This window comes from Drosophila subobscura, chromosome O (assembly GCF_008121235.1).
Source record: "Drosophila subobscura isolate 14011-0131.10 chromosome O, UCBerk_Dsub_1.0, whole genome shotgun sequence".
Lineage (NCBI taxonomy): Eukaryota > Metazoa > Arthropoda > Insecta > Diptera > Drosophilidae > Drosophila > Drosophila subobscura.
The window spans coordinates 6,088,457-6,115,400 of NC_048533.1; the positions used below are offsets into that span (position 1 = coordinate 6,088,457).

The 26,944-nt window shown below is 40.1% G+C and overlaps 1 protein-coding gene across 3 annotated transcripts in view; it reads right to left on the reverse strand.

The window, feature by feature from the left end:
* The window catches only part of LOC117896146, a 115,639-nt gene that overhangs the window by 40,709 nt on the left and 47,986 nt on the right, over positions 1–26,944 (reverse strand). For 2 of the 3 annotated variants that reach the window (XM_034804221.1, XM_034804220.1), the window contains one exon: positions 2,557–3,806. In XM_034804221.1, the coding sequence (XP_034660112.1) occupies positions 2,557–3,337 (781 nt within the window). In that variant the 5' untranslated portion in view covers positions 3,338–3,806. Of the gene's footprint in view, positions 1–2,556; positions 3,807–8,189; positions 8,649–26,944 lie in introns of those variants that run through there. The other variant, XM_034804219.1, reaches the window with a different exon arrangement.

A 26,944-nucleotide genomic window follows, 5' to 3' on the forward strand; every position in this document is an offset into this window, starting at 1 on the left:
CCACGATTTGGTCAAGTTAGTACGGATTCTGCATCCCAAATCCTGAAGTGTGGTTTAGTAGCAGCAGAAAGAGAGTGCACAAATCCATGGATAGATAGATAGCCGCACTTTGTCTGTGCAAAATCGCTTACACATTTTGACACCCACATTGTTTCGAGGCTACGGAGATTGTTTTGTGGCTTGTGGCCATAATATATCGATTGATTGATTGATATGCAAATGTTGGCATAGTTTTACTAATCTGCAAATCGAAAGCTTAGGCAAATGAAGTGTCCGGAAACGCATTTAGCTGTCTCTATGCACATGTATGTATGTTGATTGCAAACTTCCAAACTTAATAGAAACAAAGTCCACGAATTTCAATTCCAATAAGCACAAAAATCAATGCCATTTTGTCCCAAAAAAAAGGCAATATTTACACTTTGACACGAAAGGACACACACAACATTTCATTTCGTTGCGTTGCGTTATTGTCTGCCATAAACAAAACCAAAAGGGAGAGAAAATATAATCTTCTCTGTGTTTGTGAGATCCATATGAAATTTTCGAAGGGAGTACACAGCATTATTTCCATTTTGTTATTAATAAAAGGAAGGCGCAGCGCGCTGCGCCTGGGACATAGGCAACCAACATGTAGAATCGAAAAATATTGTATATTTGTTTGGATTTTTTGTACGCGCACACACACAGACTCACAAACAAAATCTATCACACGATATACCTACTCCTCCTGCTCCTGATTGTGTATGAGTTTTGTCCCCCTTTGACGACAGTCCCATCTCTTTCACCATCTCTCTTTCTCTTTCTGTACACATTACACATACGGAACGTGGGCGCGTATTTGCATTGGCTTCCTATATTTGCCGGGCGAATTTGAAGGCAGAACAAACGAGTAGCGACAGAGCCATGTTTGCCATCCAGCGACACAACCAAACGACGAACCAACTTCCGCTGACAAATATGGCAGAGTCGTTGTCGTTGGCGCTGTCGTCGGTGGGCGCTTAGGTCTGTCCGTTTGGATTGAGTGCACGGCACTCAAGTGCTCAATAAACTCCAAACGCGACGACAAACTGCAAGGCTGCTGCCACAGTACCAACTCTGGGGCAACTCGAAACTGTTGCAGGAGCAAACTGCAACCCGATATACAAATCGTGGCACACACAACACTTGCCAACGAACAAACAGCCTCTAGCGCGTGTTAATTTATTGTCTTTACGTAATGCAATGTACGCGGCTTGAATGCTTAGTACTACACTGTGCATACACTGTAGTGGGAGACAACGAGGAACTGCACTGTGTACCCAATAGAAGACACAAGAGAGGGATCCGCACTGCACTGTGGAGGAGTGACAGACCCCCCCACCCACTGCACTTTGAAAACAAAGAGAGGCAAATTTCAATGGGTTCGATTTTCCGTTTTCCTGCCAATCTATTGATCTTTTATTTTCGCTTCCATTTTCTCCAGCGAGCTATAAATCAACCTAAACTTTTATCTGAATTGTATCAACCAATAAACCCTCAAATATTAACACATTTTCTCTCAGTGCCCAAAGATGCTGTCGTGAGGACTTTCCTAGTACAAACAGCTAATGCCCCGATCTGTTTATGGCCCGAAAGATGGGACAAAAGGACACACACAACATTGTTTACCACAAACTTAGTGCCGCGCCAAAGTCTCACACAACATTTTGTGCGTTTTTGCTGGGATAAAAATCAAATGAAAAACCCGTACAAACAAACATAATAATTGCAATTTCTGCTGTTAATTAAACATAGATAAATGTAGGGAAAACACATGGAAAATATTCATAAGCATAAGCCCCCGCTCAGGCAATAATCTCCCGAGAATGTTGCAAGCACATGCAGGGAGGGGCTTGATAATTTACATAGCAATCCATGTAAAAACGAGCTGCAATAATAATAGCCAGTCGAGGAAAATACAGACAGAACACAGAACAGTGAGAAGTCCTAGAATATCCAGAGGTGGCGAGAGAGAGCAAGAGCCAGGCGGCACATGTCAGTCTTTTGAGAGCCTAATGCTGGGGCTAGGGGCACGGCTTCAACGATAATTGCTTAAATTGCAGGCTAAATTCTAAGTGCCACAAGAGGCAGGAGATCCAGAAGGGGAAGCAGCAGCAACATCAGCCGCACCAGAAGAAGCAGGATGTTCGTTCTTACACGGACAACCAACAGGCGAGAAATGTGTGGCCAGCATGTGTTCTGGCAATTTCAAGGAGTGCCTACATTGCTTAGCCTCCTCCTGCCACTCCTGCTCTTCCTGTCCACCCTACACTTTTCATTTTGGGGTTTTGGGTGCTGCAAAGTGGCAATTTGCCATCATATTTGCGGTCTACAAACAGTGCTGGCCACTCCACAGCGGGAAAATGCCAAAGGAAAAGCTAACTACTTGGAAAAATAAAGATTACCGGCGGAAACTTCCCCACTAAGCCGATTAGAGTCTAAGAATCAATAGGGATTCATTACTGAATGAAAAAGATTATATAATTTTTAATATTTACTTGGTAAATTCAAGTAGATTTCCCTTCCACCACTCACCTGGCGGCATAAACCTTCGATTGCCTGTCGGGGCTTCTGCGTAGGGCAATCCCAGGTACTGATCCACCTCCCGTAGGCCGCTCGTGACCTGAAAGCGACGTGTAATGCCCATGAGGCGACCCTGCTTGATTTGTATCTCTTTGGTATACTGCAGCTTATCGGGTACCACATGTCGCCGTCCAGGATGATGTGTGGTCACCGTCGTGGCTGCGGCTGTAGCTGTGCCTGTGGCTGCTGTGGCTGTTGAATCTGTGACCAATATTGAGGCTGTCCTGATGTCACTCTCAACGTCAGGACCCTCGCTGGACTCTTCATCGCTGGTGAAGAGCCTTGCCACACTCTGCTTTAAATGAAGCTCCAAATTTTGGATTCCAGCTATGGAAGCGGCGTCCTTGGCACGTCGCACTGCCTGATGGCCAATTGATTTGGATGCCGTCGACAATGTTGTGGCATCCTCTGCAGTTTGGTATGCGGCTGTTGCTCTCGTTGTGGCCCCTGTTGTGATGTCCCCAATAACCTGCGTTTGCCTTTCCGTTCGCTTTTGCTTTGAGGTTGTACGCAATTGCATTGCATTTTCCAGTTCATTTCCTTTGTCGTTGTTGTCGCTGTCTTTTGGGTGGATTGATTCTGCAGCTGCTGCTGCTGCAGCCGCCACACCCCATGTAGGGGCATGACCATGCCCCAGGCAGCAATCAAGGCTTAATTGCTTGTGATTTCCCCTGCCACAGTCGCTGCCAGCTGTCAACAGAAATAGCCAAAATGCTGCTAAACGGAACTTCATGACTTTGTTTTTCGGAGTCTTTGGGGTAAACGAGATTTTCCTCCTAATGCTGAGGCTATTTTTGTTTATTTTTTCCGTATTAATTTAAGTCTTACACTTTTGCTACTTTTACTTCTCTTCCAACTTTTCCGGACATTCCGTTTGTGTTTCGTTTGGTTGTTTGTCTTTTGCGTGTTTTCCTCGTGATGTTAATTGTACTTTTTCTTCTTGTTTATCTTCGTTTGTTGTGTCCAAGCGAATCGCTCACATTTTCCTTAGATTTTTCTGAGTCTTATTCATAGTAGTAGTTTTACTTCTCAGTTTATTTACTTGAAATGTTTAGCATTCGGATTTCTTTGTCCACTCGCTTTCTCCTTGCAACTTTCTCTTTTGTACCTTTCATTTCATTTGGCTACAAAAAGTTTCCTCTTTCCTTTTTGCCACACGCATTTTATTTCTGTCTTTTCCACACGCTTTTCTGTGCCTTTAACTTTTGGAAGAAAAAGTAAAACAGAAAGAAAATGTAGGTGAGAAGATGGGAAATCAATTTCGTTTTTCACTTAATTTTTATCAAACTTTTTTTGATTGTTTCTTTTTTTTTTGTTTTGTTATTTAATACAAATTTATTTCCTTTATTCACTTAATTATCTTTTATTCACTTCATTTATTTGAATGCTTCAAAATGTGTCCTTCGGTTAATCTGTTCTTTTTTGTTTGTTTTTAATACAAACGTTTAATGAATTCTTAGCCCATTCTTTCTGGTATGAATCACTCCACAATAACCCCCCAAAACACGTACAATATTAAGTGTTCTGTTCTGTTTCAGTTTTCATTTCTGATTGAATCATCTTTCAGCCTGGAAAAATGCAATCACTTTCCTCATTGACAGCCGTGCTTTGTGCTCTTAGTTCTTTCGGGGCAATCAATATGCTGTGCTGTTCATTTTTCGAGAATTTCAAATATTATTTTAAGACTTTTTTTCGTTCGAAATGGCGGCAGTCATTTATTTATAGAGAACCACATTACTTATGCGAGTTGAGAAGTGGACTCCGGGACTTTGTCAAATCGTTTCAATTGAAGGGAAAACGAATGAAAACTGATTGGGAAAAAATGAAAGAAGCTTCCGACACTTGCGAGGCATAAATATGCGATAAGAAGTTGCCATTAAATGTGAAATTGTTGTATACAAAAAAGCACACCCAAAACGTTCAACAAATGTCCGTCATTCAAGAGTATCTGACATCTGCCAACTGAGTGCCAGTGTTGTTTTCCCACATTTGCGTTAAGTAAACAAAAGAGCATCTCAGCAAATGGATGTGGAAAAGCCATAACCAATAGATTTCCCATGACGATTAATCATAAAAATTCAGAAAACAAAAATGAAAATTCAATTAAGTTTCGCTGTTTTCCTCGCACTCAAAAGTGAGCTAATTTCGCAATAAAAACTGAAACTGAATGTAAAAATTCTAGAGAAACGTATAGAAACGAAAGAATTTAAATGTTTTTTTAACGAGCCCCCCCTATAGAGGAGAGAAGCTCTGGCTCCGCCATGTGTGACAGAGTTTCTGTGTGTGAGTTTTCCTCATGAATACTACGGATGGGAATATACAAATATGTATGCATATATGTATGTAGGTACATATACTCGTTCTCGTATCAAAATAAACACAACACAACGCCCCGTGGCACACTAAAAGCATTTTTCACAATAACAACAAACAATAGACTAAATAAAACTGAAAGTAAGTCTAAGAAATAACAAAATATGATGGTAAAAGAGAAGTAAATACGAAGATTTAATGCTCTTTCGAGGATTGGCGATCTCAGAATGAAGTAAATGGCACTTTAATTCTATCAAAAATTAAACGTTATAAATAATAAGAAAATTAATGGAAAATCCACACTCCATTGCCTCGGAGATGAAGAAATAATCCAACATTACACAATTGTTTCACACCCTAAAGTTTTCAAAAGACCATCAACATATTCCAAAAATCTTACTAAATCATATTCATTCATACCCTTCACCAACAAAAAATGCATAACAAATCTGTGCCAACATAGAAAATAAAATTCTCTTAAATGATTTTGTTATTTATTACACATTTTTTCAACGCGTTCGCCTTTTTTATTAATATCTGTGTGCGTGGGGGTGGGTGTGTGGGTGTATCCGGAAACATATAAATACATATGTGTGATGCAAGCACACACACCAACAAACACACACATAAATGTCAAGGTACATCGACTGTGAACATACATACATAAAATTGACCTTATGGCCTTAGGGGCGAAAAAAAACGGTAGAAAATGGGTGTTGAAGTGGAGTTTATCCGAGCACTTACACAGAAGCGCCAAAGCGCTTTCCTTGCATAAGAAAATCACATAAATTTACGAAAACCAAAAGCTAATTGAGTCAACATCAATAAAATGGTGATAGAGAGTGTGTGTTTCCCCTCTATGGGATGCGGTGTTATGTGATTATTTATAGACCTGAAAGTAGATTTAATGCTATTTTTGGGATCGATTTGTGTCGTAGGAACACACGAGTATTCATCCACTAAGTGAAAGTAAATTAAGACAGAAGCAGCCGTCCATTAAATGCAAATTCTTGAATAACTGAAAAGTGCACTAAAAATACGACTAATAAAAAATAAATAGACAGGCGAACACAGCGGAATGGTGTGGAGTGGGGCCAATGCAAACTTAAACAAAATGAACAGCATTAAAAATACACACAGCGAAAATGTTTAAAAATAAGATCGAGTGAACAGAAATATTCACGGAATTCCACTTTACGTATATTGCGCTGCTCCATCCACAAAATGTCGTCACCGAAAGGCGGCAGTGGATAAATAAATATGCAACAAAATTCTATGAAAATAAAAGACAAAAAAATCACAAGACATACTTTGCCATTTGGCAGCTGTTGAAAGAGAAAGAGAAAACGCAGCCGAAAGGAAACAAGAGAGCGTCAAATAGGTTGGGGGGACCGTAATGGAAAAATGGAGGAAAATAAGTGGGAAAATTAGAGTGAAAAGAGTGGACAAGCGTAAAAGGAAACAGGGCGGAAAAAACTACAATTGGAATTTAAGTAAAGTGATTTGATTTTGGATTATTTTGTCTCTGCGCGAGAGTAACTTCTGCTGCTATCCGGCATTCAGCTGGTCCGCCACTTGGCTTTGGTCAAAACAATTCGGAAAATGCATTTTTCGACTCTTTTCAGCTCCGATGAAGACACAAGACACAATTTGTGGGTCAACCTAGGTACGCGATTCTCTTTAATACACTCCAAATAAATTGTAAACAAGCGGAAACTTTTCGTAATTGGAACTACAGGTAACTAAAGGTCTCCCCAATCAATAGTTGATATTTCTCTGTAAATATATCATAATTCATATGCTTTCAGTATTTCTCCCCCTGAAAACATCGTATGTGAATGCCTTTGTAATGTAAATGAATGACAGAAAAGGGCCACAAAGAGGCCTCCCTCTTTTTTGGGAACAAAACAAAACAAAAACTCTCCTCTCGACAGTACATTAAAAATTTGCATAATTAGCGCACGGAGAGAACATGCAAACGCGATGCGCATTGAAAGCTGTCACATTTGACACGCGGCTCTGCCACATGAAATAAAACGAAAAATAGACCCCAACCAACCCATCGACAAACAACAAATTAGTTGCAACTAATTTTAGCTGCAAATGCAAAACAGAAAACTCAAAAAACAGGCGACAAAAAGTTCAACAAACCCCAAAAGCGAAAACAGAAACCGAAATTCAAAAGATTGGGTCGAGAATTACGAGAGAATTATGAGATTTATTTTTGGGTTCCCACTCGCTCGATGAAAAACATAAACACACTTACAGCTAGCGGCCAAATTTAGAGTTTTGCGTATAGAATAGGGTAACACCCTTAAAAATTATTTCTATACCTCATATAGATTGGGATCATGTGATACGATTTTTGTTTGAAAATGTGAATAATCTGAAACAATGAAAACTGTGTTTTTACAATATTGACGAAAGGAATGGTTGACGGCTGAGGTTTCTTTTTTCGTTATAAACATCCCCTCAAAACCTCAATGCCCTTACCTGTTTAAAGGGTATAGTATGCACTTTGTTTTTTTGGGGCACAGTGGGCTTATGGGGCCAATGGGCAAGGCATACTCGTATTATCATGCAAATTAAGTAAAGCGTTTATTTATAAATCATCGAAACAGAACAGAGAAAAATGCTAAATTGTTTGCACAATTGTTTTTGTGGGTTCAACTTAAGTGCAAATAAAAGAAAACATATAGAAATAATGAGAGAATTAACTCGATAAAAGCACCATTTATTGGCTCATAAAAACAGCTAAGAATACACTGAAATACTGGCATAGTCTTCGATACATAATCTGTCCAATATATCTGAGATATATTCTCACGGCTTATTTTCTTTATCCCCTTTTGCCTACCTTCTATAAGTCTACTTTTTATCCACAATATGAAATATATCTGAATTATTTGCCTGACTTATCCCCTCTGTGTCGTTTATATGCTGAAATATTTACGAGCGTCACACAACAGCACTTTATTTTCCTGAATGGGTTTTTCTTCTTTTGCTTCGGGAAATGTTCTACATGATATTCAAATTCAGTTGCGCAAAAATCAACTAGGAAATTTTAACGATTCTCTTGATTTATGAAAATATTGCACACTTCCACAGATAATTATTGGACACATTCTTTTCAGCGTAAAGCGGAAAGAGTTTTCTTTTTTAATTAATGAAAACTGCATTGAAATTTCGAGAATTTTCTTGTAAACACATTTTGCACGGTCCATCATTATTCGCCTGTTAGATTTTTCATCAATATTTTCGCTGGCTTTTACCAAATAAATTTCCACTTGATTTGCTTTATGGCCCCCACACGGATATTTGAATCTTTGATCTGCTACAAAATAACAAATTGGCAGATAGCTTTTGACGGATACTTTCGCATCCAAACACATTCGCAGATATTTTTCTTTGTCACTCGGCTTTATCGTTGATTGAAAAGCGTTTCCCTAGATTTTTCATTAAGTTTGATTAACTTTTTTGTACCGAAAACATTTTCACTTTTCGATTTTGACTTCAGGGGGAATCTTCTTGGCACGCTCTGTTGTTTTTGTCCCCCTTTTTACCGGGTTTTTATTTTTGGATCACGCACAAGATTTATTTGAGTTCAGAATAAGAGCACTTCTGTGATGTCCCCCCAAAAGAAAACGTAACGAAAGCGAAACGAGGGGCACGATCCAAGAGCGAGAACCACACATGCGACACGATCGACGTTCAAACTGCAACTGTTTCCTCCTCCATCTGGCAGCAGGGCACTTCTCTTTCTAGTTTCTCCTAGATGGCGTTGCTCTCTTTTTTAAGAAATTGCTTCTCGTTTGTCTCTTGAGAGATTTACCATTTCTTTGAGTTCATGTTTGGCATAAACTGGCATAAATCTTGGCGGCTGGCAACTCTTCTGTTTATCTGTAGGGAAATTCTTGAGGAAATCATTTAAATTTCATTGGAATTTCATTGGCTTTCCATTATGGGTCTTCCCATTTTGATGATATCTTTTTCCGCATCATCTCTCAGGCACTTCCTCAACTTCCTTCCATAAAACTTCCGCTTTAAACTTCATCTTTGATCCTACGGCAAAGATTCCTTTTTCTCTCTTTAGTCTCTTATCGCCGACTTCCTGCCACAAATCTTCCACTTGGGTCTAAGTGCCTGCCTGTCGCTGCAATTGTGGAGGCTGGAGGCAACGGCTAAAGTCTTAAATCAGCTTGGCTTTTGGCCAAGAGAAACCCAAACAAAGGAAACAGAGGCGGCAAACGCAAACTCCACTCACTTTGCATGGAAGAAGCAAGAAAAGCAGAGTCCCTCTTGCACCTCGGAGAAAGAAGAAAAGGGTGTACCTCCTACTCCGGAGAGAGGTATGGTTTTGCATCTCTATTCTTCGTCTCCCAGTGGAAACCCCTTAAGTGAGTTGTTTGACTTCTTCGTTGTGTCTACTGCCATTTCATCGCCAATTTGGTAGAGTCTTTTGGGTGGGTAGAAGACTTCAAGCTCACACACACACGAGGTTTTTTAAGTCAAGTTTTCACCCTTTTCACAGGCGAGCACACACTCCTACTCCAACAAATGTCAGTGCATGACAGAGAGAGGCATCTTAGTTCCACCTTTGGTTTTTTTCCTAAACATGGCAAAACCCTTCATCTCAAAGGTAGCTCCCGGGTCTCCCTCACGATGGGAAATTGATTTACTTTCGATCTGGCATTTTGCAGGGACTGCCTTCGAGTGGCAGCTCCTAATTTACGAGCATCAAAGTGCGCCTATAAATTTCCCTTTTAATTGCAAGTTAATTAAAAAATCGAAGACCCAAGTGAAAAACGAAAAAAAAACAACATGCATAGGAACCAAAAATAAACTCCAAGACGGCAAACACACATTTATACATACATACATACGTGAATTTAAGCATATAAGAACTTAAGAATCATAAAAAAATATATAGAAATAAAATGAATAAAAAAAAGGACAAAATTGGGAGAATGCTTAAGAATGGCAAGTTAATTAAAGTATTTATACATATGAAAGTTCTTAATAGCAACTGCAGCTGTAACAGACAGCGGGGAACGAAATGTTCGACATTTACTTAAAATTTCAATGAAAATTCTGCCTATTTTTGGTTTAAACCCGAACAAAAATTCAGTTTGTCTGTTTGTCTGCCTGTCAATTTATCAAAAAATACATAATTCATCTCAAATGTTTCCCTCTTTTTTTTTGTCGTTTCTGTGTGCGTTTCTCTGTATTTTTTTATGAATGTTTTTCCCCAATAATTACATTTCAATAAATTTGGTTTCTATTTCTAATTCGAGTATTTCTTTGCTGACGCTTGAGGTGCAAAATATATTATATAAACAATGTTTGGGTGGCCAATTTTTCGTACAAACAAATTGAATACACATTTTTGATAAGTGCCAAAAAGAAATCGAACATTGCACTTGAGATGCCTGTCAATGGCAAATTTTTTAGGTAACTTTAAAGTAAAATACACAAAGAACACACAGGAAATGTTACAGAAAATGTTCTTAAATGCTGATTGAAGTTTTATTTTAGGGTTTAAGTCACAAATTTAAGACATAATCCCCATCTTTTCATCCAAAAAATGGTATTTTCTTGCCATTTACTCTTCATCTCTCCCTTTTCCCCTTCGTCATATTCCCTCTGCCGCGCAACCCTTTCTCATATCCTAACGTTCTTTAAATCTCATTTTACTCATGTTCTTCTTGCGTAAGCTCATTTTAGAGCTCATAAAAGGAGCTCTCTCATTTGGCCTCTACGTTTTTATAACCCTTTTCGATTTCTTGCTTCACTAATTTGCTGCCAATTCAGAGCAGGACTCTCCCTACTTCCCCCTTGGGAGTCCAGCAATCTAATTAACTTCGATTCCGCTTACTGCAGCAGCAGCAGCAACAGCAGCAGAGCCAGCAGAGGGACAGAGGACATTTTGCATAATTGCATTTCGTGGCGCATAATTCTTGCCACATGCCACGCCCACTCAAATGAGAGAAAAAGCGAAAAAAAAACAGAGATAACATAAAAATCAAGTTAAAAATGAAAGTTTTTCGCCTCTAAGCGAAAAGGATAACGAAAAAGAATAGAAACGAAAGCAAAATAAAGAAAGAGAGTAGAGAATACGAATGTAATTGTGTTTTGCTTTGAAAGGAGAGGATGGGGTGGCATGTCGCCTCTGGTGGGATGCTTGCACCATGTGGCAGCAGTTAAACGAAGGCCTTGAAGAGGAAAAGCAGAGTAAAGGGCGGCTGGCGGCGCCCAAATGAAAGCCAACTCTAATTAAGTCAGCAATGACCAAAAGACTAAAAGAAAAGCGTAGCGGAAAACAGAGCACAGTGTTTTTTTTTTACCAGAAATTAAGCAAAACTTCCCGCAGATAGTAGGAAAAGCCGGCACTGCATTTGGATGATTTAATTCGAGTGCAAAACTATATTTTGAGCGCTAATTATAAACCTTAATTTGTGAGCCCCTGGTCCGGCATTAAATGGAATTATGAATGCCTTAAGACCCTCTTAAGATATCTAATAAAATGCAAGTATTTACCAGAATAACAGGACGGACGCAGGCCAGTGGAAAGCCAGTGAAAACCTAGAGAACAGTGCCAAGGAAAAGCCAGAGAAAAAGCCAGTCAGAAAACCAACAGAAAAACCATAGAGAAAAAGCCAGTCTTCGAGTCTCTCCCGAGTCAAGTGTTTGACTTGAGGCAGCGCCACGCAGAGTGAAGTGCAAATAAATTAGCCAAAAAATTGCTCAAGAAATGCCCCAAGAAATGAACTCAACTTTCGGCTCTTGCCACGAAAAAAAAGTTGGTACACAAAAAAATTGCATAATACAAGAAAATAAAGCAAAAAATAAGAGGTTCACAAGACGAAGCTTAGGATACCCTTCCATAAAGATGATTGCTAACTGAATCTATACTATTCCATATTTAATCTGTATATTTGGAAGACTACTTCATTTTTGAATACTTTTTTTTACCCAATTTGGGAGTGGAAATCATCTTGATTCCTTCTGTGAGTATATTTATTTTAAAATCATTTGCAGATAAACTCCTATTAAATAACTCAGGCCTCTACTTGTGCGCCCAATAACCCGTCCGAAGGATGCCCTTTCCCAAACACAAGAGCTCAGAGCCCTTGGATGCGAGGATATGCAAATTTGAATTATTGCAAAACTACTTGTAATCGTAGTTTTTGGTGATTGTCATTGGGCTCAAAACTTTTTTACGCTAATCAGAGGAGACAGAATAAAGAGAGAGAGAGAGACAAAGAGGATAACCAGCGGATACCCCTAAAACTACTTCAAGAATTCAATTGAGCGGAAAACACAGAAACCGTAGCAGCAGCAGCTGAAGCAGCAGCAAGCAATGCTCACTCGTTGGCCCTTTGGGCAGTAAATTTGGCGTAAAGTAGGCTATTGATTTTTGAAGCCGGGACAGAAGCGAGCGAACGTTTAACTAAACTTCACTAAACCGTTAACAGATTTAGCCAGAGATTTGTGTGCGTGTTGTTGTGGCGTCCAAAAGGAATGTGAAATGTGGTAGGTGGCCTGTGGATTCCTTATGCAAATGAAGATGAAGCTTTAATTCGTTGCGGAAATCCGCCTGTGCGCCCTTCGTTTCGTAATCTGTCTTTCAGGGGGGAAAAATAAATGATACTCATTTACACTTCAGAGATGCTCTTTAGATGCCCCAAAAGAGATGTCTAACCAAATAAAATCTGGCACCCAAAAGGACCGAACTAAACGCTGGACTAAATCAAAACGAAAGTGAGAAAGAGAGAGAGAGAGTCAAAAGAGACCCTTGGAGTGGCATGGCCGGCTGCCGCCTCTTCAAGTGGAAGTTTGTACCGGACCCTAGAAACTTTGCTTTCGAGAGGACTAAAGGCTAAAAGCGTACAGCTAGATAGTTTTTGGGGCACAAACACACACACACACACGAAAAAATAAGGATGTACCACACACTGGACAACACTGGGCTGAGGACTGCCTGTCTGTCGTCCAGTTGTATTAAAGCAAAAACGCTGCAGGCATTTTAAGTGTTGTTAATGCCCGATGCGGCGGTGGCGGCAGCAAACTTTTTCCACTGCAAAAATGAAACAAGTTTTCTTTTCTCTTTTTTTTTTTTTTGGCAGGGGCAGCAATAACCTCGCCACGTACCCCAGTTACACTTTATGCATTTATAAAAAGAGAAAAAAATCTGGAAAAAAAATAGTGTAAAAGAGTCGCCACGGGGTGGTGGGAAGTTGCATCAGTTTTCGCTTACGCGTGGCGGCTTACGTGTTTGTCATCTGCCGGGGAGGACTCTCCATCTTTTAGCCCTCGGGCGTTTCCATTCCAGTCATCCCTCAGTTTTTGGTTATTTTCTACTCCATCTCTCATTGAAAGGTTGGGTCAAAGCTCTCCATTAAATGTGGTCAAAACTGCTCTTGTGGTCGGTCACTGTTTTTATGTAAATGGCGGCGACTTTTCAGCTGAAAGCTGCCATTAAAATGGGATTTAAATAAATTCAAGAATACCCTTTACTATTTAATGAAATGTATCAACGTTTTTTATTATACGAGTATATCACATGATTAATCTATAAAGATAAAAATAAATAGCTGTTCAATGATTTTTACTCAAACAAAAAAAAAGCTCATTCATACATATGTACATATGTATGTATATCAATGAGCAATTTTTTTGTTGATTTTAAATTTTAGACTCCACCAATTTTTTTCGTTTTATCATATTTTTTCCACTTTATTCTTTACATTATAGGTGCGAATAAGCCACAATGCCCTCAAGATGTAAGAGCACTTTTGGCTGTTGAATAATTAATTTATTAAGCTGTCTCCACCCGCATTTGCATTCAATTAACAATTTTGTTATTATTATGCAGCGTTTTTTCCGCCGTGGTACACGTGATTATTATACATTTTGCAATTCAAATTCCATTTTGGGATTATTTTTGTAGTCTACTTGTTTTTTGGTTTTTCTGTTCCGAGGAGCTATGCAAATGATTTTGTACCAATTCCTTCGGAATATTTTCATAATTACGTCAAAGGCAGCTGCAGGCAGGAAAGGCACTCCGCTTTATGAGGATAAAAACGAAATTAAATTGTTATATCCATGGCAAAGGAGGAGAGGCAGTGGAAGGATGATGCCTCGAAATGTTGCGCGCATCTGTTACGCATTATAAAATATGTCATATCCTGTTTCCTGCAGGCAGTGCACACACACCCCCCAAACAGAAGCAGCTTATCAGGTTGCAGGCTGCAAGTGCCACAAAGGAAGCGCATTGCATCTCCTTTGCTCATCTTCTCATAAATGTATCTCACAGATACACGGCTCTGGCTCTGCCGGTAATCGTAAGTCAAGCGGGAGGACTCTCATTCTCACATCCACTGGAGGTACACCAAGCAAAGGCAGCATTGCACTCCCTGTGTAAATCGGCGCAAAATGATGTAAATTTCGTTGCTTATTTGCAATGCAACGTCTTGGAGGTAATCCAAAGGGTCGCAAGAGTCCATTGGCTATGGGCTGGGGCATGTAAGATCGCGGATTGCTGCGAGTGATATTTGGTTGGGTGAAATTCACATTCTATCCACATTAAATCTTCTATAAATTCAGCTTCGGTCCATATTTAATCCTCATATCCTCCCCCACTGCTTACCGTTAAAAGTGCATTCAGATTATTTCGTAAATATTTTATAATTTTTCCCTTTTTTGCAGCTCTTTTTGCTTACACTTCGGGACTTCGAGACTCTCTTGTTGTCTTAATTGTTGTTGGGCGTTTTCCCGTTCATTCATTGTTGTTTGTGTTGTTCTTGTTGTTTTCATTGTTGCTGCTGCTGTCATTGTTGCATGGACTACATGCGTGTGTGGGTGTTGCACGGTGCACTTGCAGTCACTGTTTCCCGTGTTGTTTCAGCTTTTTTTCCTGCTTTTCCCTGTCCGATTGTTGACGTGGCTATGGAAGAACACAGCGACGGCACAACACTTAAGTGCACTTGAGCTGTTTTTTAATTAAAATGCAATTTTTCAACAAGCAAAAGCAGAGGAGAATGAAATTTCAACCAAGAAAGGTCGGGGAAAACACACGCAAACATCGCTGCACAAACAAAGGAAGAACTCGAAAGTTTTCTAAAACATTTTCCTTCAGGGAAAAAATGTACGTACATATTTATTCTAAAATCAGTTTCACATTTGATTGAAGCCACACAACACACGCATACGCAGCGCATCAATCATGCCACAAACTGTTTCCCAATCACGAGTGCTGCAAGGGTCGTTTAGTGCCGGGGATCATGGATGTTGCCCCTGCAACATAATCAACATCATCATCATCGTCATCGTCAGAGGGAGAGTCCCTGCTGCCACCGCTGCGGCAACTTTGTCGTTCTTTTGTGGTACTTCTCCTCTCTCTCTCTTGTGTTGTTATTTATGCAGTTTCCTCCTCGATGATGATGTTGCTTCTGCTGCTATTGCTGCTTCAACCCTTTAGCCCCTTGCGGCAGTGGCAGTGACTCCTCCACTTGGCTCCAGGTTGGGGCAATACGTGCCCTGCTGTTGCCCCTTCTATTGCTGCCTGATGTCGATGCGATGCCACATTTACGCGCTGCACTTGCCACGAGCGCGTGGATTCAAAAATAAACAAAACATCTACCATGTCGCCATCGCTCTTGTTCGCTAAAAGTAAGGGTTGTCCTCAGCTCTGACAGTGTGGCAATTTAGGCGGAAAAGGCAATGGCTAGAGGAATAGTGCAACACTCTGTCTCAGACATGTTTTCTGTCCCATTTGCTCCCCAAAACGTCATAGATAGAGGGCATTATCCAAATGCATATCAATATCCATAGATATATGTAGAGCCATTTTCTAGCTCTCGACACATCCTAGTTCAATACATTTTATCTTAAAATAATAAATCAGCTTCTTCTATCAAAGTTCCTTTCATTTCCTTGCCCAATAATCATTCTTATCTCTCACCTCCCCTCATATCATTCACGTCCGTCTGCTTTCTCCACACTCACATCATTTATTTGTCCTTGCCTTTCCTGCAAAACACAATCAAAATTCATAAGGAAAGCAATTATGAAACTACTCAATGGATAAGCGTGGCACCAGGGAGCAGGAGCCAGGGGGAAAACGTACCATCACATGCCCTTAAACCATAATTAATATTGTATCCCCCTTATGCACAATCATCTCTCGCCCTCGCTCTCCCTTTAGATGCAACACTTGCCACCACAAGGATCTGCATGCCACATTCCCCTGTCCTGCTGCTGCTCCTGTGGAAAACGACAAATTAACAATAACTAATTGGAAGCTAATGACCCATTCAAGCGTTCACATCTCATGCCAATATTATGGGCCCCAAAAGTCCCACAATGTGATGTCCTGCAGCTGTCCGAGAGGAGACACTTTGGTTGGGCGCCCACCAGAGAGACCAAAGAGTCCAGGGAGAGTAAACTGAGAGGATTAGCATGTAGGCGAATAGCATGAAATACCCAACATTTTGAGGATAATTAGCACACAGTCTGCTTCTGTTGCTGATGCTGCTGCTGCTGCTCCTGGGCATACACATAATATATGCAAACATGACTCTTAGACGGCTCTTGAAAACAAACGCTTCCCTTACATCGAAAGTCGAGCAGTTGATACTCTTGCTGTACGTCGTAATAAAAAGCTCAATCTGTTACATAGGTACTATTTCTGGTAACTTCATTCTTGGTATCTGATAAAACTACTTCCCTTTCATCTTCACCTTCCTTTAAGATACAAAGAGCATGATATTTCTACAGATACACTTTTTTACGATACCAGACACTACATCATTCTTCATCTCAAAATCTTCTTTAAATACATTCCCTCTTAAGTTACTTGCCACACGCACACGCAGTGCCTTCTTCCTCTTACTGACACATGTGCGGATGCCTCGCTCTTAGATAGACACTGAAGATACAGATACACGTATGCCTCAACATCTTTTGGGGGCATCATTTTCGGGTGTGCTGGGTGTTGGGGGTCACAAACTCATTGGATAGTCACTGTTTATGCCACAGGAGGCAATTAGCAAATGATTTAGCGCAATTTTCATGTGATTAAAAATGGCGAGACATTTTGCCGCGTGCCCCATCTAAGTATTTAAGGGGCTGTACGTGAGACCGCACAGGATGCGAATTGCTTGGAAAATTGCATAGGAAAATACTTAATGGTTAATATCAGCAGGTTATCCTCAGGTTAAATGTTACAATGACCTTTTGGCTAATTGGAAAATGTTGTTGGTAATAAAAGAAAAGGCAAAGGAGAGGAGGAAAGAGAGAAAAATATGTTTATGCCTACTTTGCAGAGAGGCAACAATTGGCATGTTCTTTGTCTTTATTTCTGCCACTTTTCTACATCTTCATTTGAAAGCAGCTTCATCTTGCAACATCTCCCTCTGCCCTTCAAATTACAACACTCTCTCTGCTCTTTGTCTTCATCTTGCAACTACTCTGTGCTCATCTCCATTACCATCTCCCCCTGCTGCTGCTGCTGCACCTACAGTTTCTAGCATAACTCAAGTGGATGATGCCCCTCCTCTGCTGCTCGACTGAGTGGCAAGATAGTTAGCATGCCGTTAGTTACTCCTACTTCCTTGCACAGCCTTTTCCTTGTATCACGCGCTTTTCCCCGCTCCCTCTTTTGCGTGTCGCTGTCGCTCTGGCATCTGTCTACATCAGTCGCCTAATGGCCGCTTTGCGGCTCAAGTGCCACGCAGCTTCACCGATCTATGGAGCGTGGCAGGCGGCAGAGTGCGGCGGCCTAAGAAAAGTCATCAAGTATTTAAGGCAAAACCGAGACAAGTTTTATGTAAACCAAAAAGTGCTCTGAGCTTAGAAAATGGCTTAAAGACTGCACTGGAAATAGCCAGAGACTCCTCGGAATTAATGCCAAAACTTTGGGTAAACACCAGAGAGGCATTTAAGATTCATTCTCCAATGAATACATTGGATGGGACCCATAGATAAAACTAGATTTGAGGCTCAAATGGCAAAGCACTCTACTATATTTAGCCAACCATTTTTGGCCAAAAATATACCCAGAATATGCAAATTTCCAATCAACCAAAAACCCCCTGTGTCTCCTCAGCCTCTTCTCTAATCATTTTCATTTTCATTTCCCCACAAAAATTGCCACAAAAATGTTTGCAGGTCAAAGCCATAGAGAGAAAGAGTGGAAAATTGTACTCCTCTCCCCCCTCCCGATCATTGTTAATAAATTTCCCGCTTAATTCATTCATGGGGAATGCCGCACTCCATGTTGAGAGGCGGGGGCACAACCCACCACCCTCCCACGACCCATTTCAAGTTCCCAATTTCTCAATTTGAAATCAATTTTCGTTCGCAACTCTTTATTTTCCTCCAGGCAGGGCCAAGGGGTGGAGGCAGTGCCACCAGGCAGCACTAAATCAATCACTTAACTATTTCCCTGCACTTTTCACAGTGCAATTTATTTAACGCTGCAAAAAAAACCGAAAAGGGTAATCAACAAAACAATTGGCCATAAAAAAAAACAAAAAGAACACCCCAATATCTGAGGGTTACACTCTACATATGTACATATATGCATATATACATACATACATATGTACATATGTACATACAATATACATTCCCGTTTTTTGCTGCTCCAAAACATACGCCAATATTGTGTACACCCGCATGTTGCACGTAGAATGTTTTTTCTAGACTTTTTTATTTTAAAATTTTTATGGATTTTATGCAGCGCCGCGGCAAACGCTTTTTATGTTTTGGCAGTTTTTGGTTAACAATAATCGCGGAATGGAGATTGTTTACGACTAGGATTATACAGCACAGAGGACTCGCTGGATGCCCTTTCCCTTTTTGCGTCAATGAAAAGGATTACAGATTTGCATATACTCGCATCGTATGTCAGTTTATGGCTAGAAATTGTTTCAACATTGAATTACTTCATCAAAAGGGAATCAAAGGGGAGTTTCCCAGGGCAAATGGTTCTCCAATTGAGTGTGGAAAAAGCAGGGAAAGTATTTATGCAAAGTCTACACTCTATGGGATGTTCTTTGTGGGATTTGATACCAATCCATTAAACTATTCCAAACTAACTATTCCCCTCATCTTCTTATCAATCATCATATATTTAGAGACTATTTCAAACTCCATCTAAGTGTTTGAAGTCCTTTATAAAAATTGTCCACTAAATTCTGCTCTTGTTCAGTTGATAAATAAGTTTATGCATAAGACCCTTTGAAATAACCTTTCCAACAATATATCTACTTACACTTGAAGCTACTGCATACATTCATCAATATTTCCATTTTTTTCTTAGCATTTAATGCACTTCTTGCTCTTCAATCAATATTCCCTTTCAGGCTCATCTGAAACACCATCTAATGATGTCCTTACACTACTCAAGGTATGAGCTCCGCTCGATATTCTATAGTGTATTTCCTGCGTTTTATGGCATGGAAATTTCAGAATATGTTTAAATTGACTCTCGCATATTTTTATTCCTTTCTAAAGTGTCTTTTTGTTTGATCAAAAATTGCATATTTTATATGAAATTCCATATTGAGAGCTGTTCCGTTCCCTTCATACCGTTATGTTCCATTTGAATGCATTTTTGATATCCCATTCGATGGCCAAACTTTATCTTTCGAACACTGAAAAATTGCATAGTTGAGAATATTATTGTTCAAATTTCAAATTTTGCATTGCATTCATTTATTAATAAAAATCATTGGGAAATCATTACAATAACCGCTACAGCAGCAACAGCAGAGCCGCGTGGCTGTGCCCCCCATGGGCTATAAATGGCTGCAAATTTATGCATCGTCTGCCATTGGGGTGGAACATGAAACATTCAACTAAATGGGGAAAAATCATCAGCAAGATATCATCCAGCAGTGTATTTCCAACGAAATTTGAATACTCTAGTGGCATGGAGTAATGGAAGTAGTGGAAATTCGTATGATTTAGTAGCTGTGCCAAACGATTACGATATGCTAATGGCTGGTACGGGTGGGTGCACCTCATGTCTCGCTTTGCTTTTGTCTTGTTTTGTGTTATCTTTTAAATCAGGGTATAATATTTATAGTAAACAAAATGCTACCTGCTCGTATTCTGCCTCTTTTCTTGGTATCCTTACATTAAAGCTTGACTCAAAAAGTCAAAGAAAACTTCCATCTGAATTTATTCCTAATGGTTGAGAGTCCTTAGAATACAACAAAAATGTTTTTCCTATCTTCAAAGTATATTTATTTCAAGTAATTTGATATTTTTGGCAACAATAAAAATATTTTTGAAGTTTATATCTAAAAGGAAAATGAAACATTCTGCAATTAAGATGTATTTTCTACCTACATTTAACCATTCAATCAAAAATTATTTTATATTTCAAGTACTTTTGCGTACTAGAATATTGCTTACACTTTTTCGTAGCCTTAGAAAAAACAAAAACAAAATGACGCCCGAAGAGAGGGAAAAGTCTCTTGTTGTTTACCTTTTTGATGGCGTCGTCGGCGGCGGCGACAAAAATCAAATCAAAACACAACACGCGAGGCACTCTGCTGCCTTCTTCGCGCAATTCAAATACCCCGAAGGCAGAGAGCTCCCCTACTCCAGACCCCGGCTTCACTCTCGATTCCTCTCCCAATACTCCATTCCCCAGTCTCGAAAGGTCCCCAAGATGTTGTTGATGAGGCGACCTTTGCATAAAGTTGCCACACGAGCCATAGAGAGAAGCCTCCATCCCATTCCAGCGAGCCACGAAGCGAGAGAGAGAGTGAGTGAGGGAGGGAGAGTCCGTGTCCATGCCACTTCCCTGTCTTGTGCTTGGCCTCCTGAATGTTATGCTAAATTTAAAACATGTTGCGGTTGAGATTAGAATAAAGCGCAGGGAGGCATGGATTCTGTTTCTGGTGCCTGACTCTGCTGACTGCCACTGCCACTGCTCCACTGCTCCACTGCTTCTCCTACGGGCTTACCCTAAGACATGTAGCATTTGATACCCTGTTTAAGGGAAAAGGTTTGTTAAATTTAGGAAGAGAAGCGTTCAACAATTAGCCTAAGACGTTCCGTAGATAAATCTCTAAAACAAGAGTCTCTTGTAAAGTTTTAAGGTTTTGAGACTTTTTTCACTCAACTTGAAATGTTTATACTCGCACATCGGATAATCTAAAAATACAGCTTAACAATTAAATACAAATCGGATAACTATTCCCGAAATAAACAGTTAAATGATATTTAAGAGGAGATAGATAGAGATATGAGATAGCTAGGAGATATCAAACAAAACTCCATTACAACAGCAACTGCACCTAAGCAACACATAAATATAAGCACATTCCTAAGATCTTAGTCTTTCAGGGTGTCGCCAGTGTCTACTCTCAGTGCAGACCCTTCTTCTTATGCTCAATTTTGCTGCTGCTTCCTTCTGCTTCTGTTTGCTGCTGCTTCTGCTGTTTGGGGTCTTGAGACATCTACAAGAATCAACAACATCTGGCGTGGCATATCACACACGCGTGCGCGCTTTAATTAGCTCTTGCAACGAGGGGTACTGGGTGGGGGGGCGGACGCACACACAGCACACATGTCAACGTGCCTCAGATGTGTTTTTGTTTGGGTGTCTTCCCCTCCCGTTTGGTGCTTGCACATTGCACGAATGGGCCAAAATGCTAGGCAAATGTTTGATTATTTGAGATCGGTTAAGAGGGGCAAGGAATGGGCACAATGCAACGGGGGCATGCAACAGGGGTATGGCATGACCATGGGTCTTGCTGCATGGACTACAAATCAAATTCAAACACAATTGTCCAAATGCCAAGTTCAAAATTACGCAAATATTCTGACTGACATGTGGATCCCACCATTCGCCTGCTACTCTTCATTCTCCTGGCTCCACTTTACATTTACTCGCTTCTCTTTGCCCCCTCCTTTGCTTTTCCCATCCATCTCCTGACTGTCCCATTCCCTTTTCACATCTTTGAAATGTGCGTAAATTACATTTTTGAGCTCGAAGTTTGGCGTGGGATTGAAATCGATGCACAGATGCAGAACCGCAACAGACATATGGACATGACCAATCAGAAGTACTGGGGAACAGCTAGGGGAGCTCCTTTTGACCACAGAACACACACATCAAATCAGCAACAGAAAGACCAGAACTTGGTATCCCTTCCATCTGCATTTCATTGGGTCGATAAGTGCCTTCAGAGATTGCAAAATACTACTACAGAGCCCCCACTGTAAACGAATGCATCAGCATATTTGTGGAATCCACACAAAGCACATTTCAAATGAAGTGAAAGGAGGTAAGGAGGATGCTACTCTGATGGGATTCTACTTCTAATTCCAGTGTCAAAAGGTGTGCCACAAAATGAGGTTATTAGCCAGAGAAGGGAATGAATGATACGAAGGCAAAATGTACCATCAATCATTGCTGCATATGGGAGACCCAAACAAATTAATATCCATTTCCTACATTTAATACATCATCCACTCCCACATATAAACACCCACTCACACAAACACATGTACATATAACTCGACTTCCTCTTTCGTATCCGCTTTCCCCTTTGTACCCCTTTTTTGGCAGAAAGAAAGCGAATCCGAAAAGAAACAAAGAAAGAAAACCCAAAATCAGAAACAGACTTTTCATACCCCAAAAGGCTTCGACCACTGTTGCAGTTTTTTCCGGGGGCCGGAACGCAGTGTTAAATTGTCCGTGAAGGATTTATTTGTTGGAAATTATGATTTATAAGGTCAGCCTTGCAGCAGCAGCCAGCAGTTGCACTCACAGCAGCAGGATGCAACACACAGTGTGCCACACAATGCCACAGACAGCCCCGCCCCAATGACAGCCGAATCATTCGTTAGTTCCGCCGCCTTGGGGGCATCCATTTTTCTCTACTGTTACTCATTTCTGGCCATTGACCTCGATTTTTAGTGGGCCATTCACAGGTCATTCGTTGCGTTTAGGAAAATATAAAAGAGAATCGAGGAAAATTCCAAAATTGAATTATGCATTTGCTTTTACCTGCAGCTAACGAAAATACGTACATATGTACATACGGTAGTATTTTTTTTGTTTTTCAAGAAAAATGAGCAGTAAGCAAAAAGGAAAAAGCCACAAACCACAAGCCCCAGGACCCTCGCTACAACCTCTAACCTCTGACTCAAGCGGTGGCCCCTGCTCCTGACTACAGCTTTCATCGAAATATTTGCTGTCCTGTCGCTCCATAAATAGCAGAGTAATAGGAGAGTTTCACAGACTTTTCCTGATGTCAAGGTGCACTGCATAAAACTATGGGTTTGCTCAACTGTAAAGAGGAGACCTTTCCAATGGTTGTACAGATAAACCGAAAGGATTATAAATGTTTGTCGAGCAAGAAAAATATCCATTTACAGAGACGACAAAGAGCCGAATCGTTTTTCAATCTTAAATGACAAATTCCCACAAGAATAAGAGCCATCTTCTATCAGAAAAGTCGTGGACTAATTTGAAACTTTTTTGAAAGAAATATTTTTCCTATCGGAAATCATTCTTACTACTTCAAATTTCAACAACACCTTCCTGTTGTATTCAAGCTTTTGTTTTCATCAAACTATTTAAAATAAAACTTTTAGCTAAGTTAGAATATATTGAACATTTTGAGAGCTTATTGATATAAAAGCTGAAAGAAGTGGTTCCAAACTGAAGCTGGGCAAACTTTCAGATAGCTTTTGAAAGTGTCGAAGAAATTGCAACTGTGTCCTGTCTAAAAGCACGATTGTCAAAAGCTGTTTTGGTTGAAATACAAAATATCCAACTCTTCTCAAATTCGAACAATAGAGGAAAACGTTCATGGTTTTGTCTAAATAAAAAAGTAAGCCTGTCAGAAGCTAGTTTCAGGAAAATTCATGTTACTAGAATAATGTACAAATATTTACTTGAGTATGTATCAACTGCATGTACTGTATCTCTGCTGTATTTACTGTGTATCTACTTGTACATTAAAGTCCGTTTTGTAGAACGTACATACGTATGTATGTACATATGCATGTATGTATGTACACAGAGCCAAACAGCATATCTAACATTCAAAGATTTTTCGCCTTGAAATATAAATCTTGCACAGAGAAGGATCATTTTAAAAGGAGAGTGATTTTACTTGCCTCCTTTTTTGACTAGAGGAGTAAATTATTTGATTTACAAATATTAATTTGGATTTATTTCAAATATTTAGATATTAAATATATGTACATAACATACGTATGTACATATCTACATACATATGTACATATGTATGTACATTTTCCTACGCATTTAATTGATCTTTATCATTAGAAATAATATATTTAGCTAAATATTCAAAATGCTTTTTAAAATATTTATTTTGCTTTTCAACCAAATATTTAATAGTTTTTCAATATCAATCGGACATATTTAGCTTTGAAAACTCCATGAAGCGGTCTCCTTTAGCAACAAGTATCTTTCGAACAACTTGTCGAACTACTGTAAAGGAGGGGTACATTTTTCTCCTGAGGTCCTTCAGATACTGGGCTATTTATCTGCGACCCCTACAAAAGCATGGATTTATTCTCACCGCATAATATCCCATCTTTTCCCCTACTAACTCGCTCTCTCTCACGCTCTCTTGACTCTCTCTCTCTAGTTCCCTTTCGGACCGTTTGGCGCCAGTGTGTTCGGAAACGACGAATGAGGGAGCCGCCACCCGATGAAACGAACGACAGAGACATCCTCTGCCCCTGTGTGTGTCGCGCTTTCGTTAGATGCCTCTTTTGGAAAATCCTCCAATGTCCTCGGATTTCATTCTGCATGTCGTCAGTTCACGTTCGATATTTGTGTTGTGTGGTAACACGTAACGGTAAACGGTAGACGGTGAAACGGCAGCAGGCGTCCGCCACAGCGCCTGACTTCGGAGCAAACGGGTACGAACGGTTCGTCGCGCATTTTCCACTCAAAAAATAACCACAAAACTCCATAGAGTAGTGTATTTCTATATCTGTGTGTGTGTGTGCTGAAGTGTATGGATTAGGGTGTGCGTGTCTGTGTGTACGGGGATTCCCTTGTTGCACTTGCAACATCTAAAAAATTAAGCGAAAGCAACGCCCCAAAAAAAGAAGGAACCAAGCAGGAGGATATAAAACAGCACCCTACAGCCTTGGGGCCAACAGTTTGAAGCAACCCTAATATCCTAACAAGAATATACCCTCACAAAAAAGAAACATTCAGAAAGAATCTAACAAAAAGATACAAAAACCTCTACAAAAGAATTCGCTAACCGGAAAGTCGCGCGAAAGCAGCCAACAAATTTCAAGTGTTTTCTCCCATTTTCCGGAGGGGGAAAGTGTGCGTGGCAGTGTACGTGTGAGTGTGTGGCTTAGGCGCCAACTTGCCCCACCAAAAAAAATATATATATATGTAGAAATAAATAGTCAGAGGCCGCCAAATGGCAGCAACACCAGCGGAAGCCTAAAACCAGGCTCTCTGTCTCCAGAATAAAGTGAAAAGAAAGATTAAAGAAAATTAAATTTTCCGCAGAAAGCTTTTCGTTCGCAAGTGGTGTTAAAAAGCGTGAAGTGAAGTGCGACAAAAGGAGAGAGAAAAATCTTGGGGAACACCAAAGAGAATCATTGGTTCAAACCAAAGTCAAGGAAACGCCTGGAACGGACTATTAAATGGTAATTGAGTCATAAATCATGTTAAAATTTAGGAAAATTCACGCTTTTCTTTTTGGTTAATTCAGAAACGCAAGATTAACGCTTGAAATAGGATTTAGGAGATGCAAAGATACCGCAGCGTTTCCACAGTTTTGTTCTAGGAGAGTTTTTGCTGGTTCCGCTTCTCCCTCAAATCGAAATCCAAATCAAAATCAAAATCAAACTGGGGGCCAATCCAATCCATCATATGGGAATGCCACTCAAACATCCATCGAGTAGGCCTCACCCCCCACAGAAAAAAAGTGGAACATGGCCCGCACCAATTGATTGATTAGATGCCGATTTGCGGGCAGGCACGCTCACACACACACAAGTCAAGTGTTTTGGCCAAGAATTATTGTGCCACTCGATTGATGCCACACACAAACTCACTCACACACACAGAATTCTTTTGTTCGACAAAAGACACTCGACAAAGCCTGACATGAGCATCGCAATTAGTGCATAAATCGGATTGCGATCTCCGACCCCACAAAATGAACTCTTGTTTTGTGTTCTCTGTCCTTCAATCAAAATTTAGAATTCTTTTGTATAATGTTTTCAAAACCTTCAGAGTTTTTTTAATACATTTGTTTGTTCATAATCGAATTGGTTTTACGCTTAAGTGGATAAACGAAACGAATGTGGTTGAAAAATAGTCTCAAATGTACGATTAAAGTTGCTAGATTTCCCCTTAAATCTTACATTTATTTCCACCCTCAAATAATCCATGGAAGCATTTAAATTGTACGCGTAAACCCACAAAACAAAAACGGACATCATGACGACAGGCAAATGGATTTCCTTGGAAGAAAATTGAACTTTTCGTTTGGGCACCCCACGCAAAAACCCTCACACGCACTTGACTTTTAATTAAATATTAATTCTGATGAGAAAATAATACGCACACATTAGCGCAGTGACCAGAAACCAGGATCCCCAAGAACCAGACCCAGATCCTGGGGCGATGACCACTGTATATATTTGCCAAAAGCCGGAAGTGCCCCCCAGTGCTGTGTTGTTGTGCTGTGTTGCTTAGTCGCTGTGATTAATAATGCTTAATTGCAAGTATTTGCGCTGCTGCTGCTGACGAAAGTATCGGAACGAACACCCTACTAGCCCGCCCGCAGCCATTTTGATTGATTGCCCCATTTTGTCGCAAGTAAGTTTTTCGTATGCCTTGAGCCAAAGATTAGTTGATGCTTAAGACCGAGATTCTTGTGGCACTGTGATGGCTGAAAGGCCTGCCACTTGAAAGCTAATCAACAATTAATGAGCAATTAATATGCTAAATTTTGGGAACCAGAGCCAAAGTGACAGGATGTGG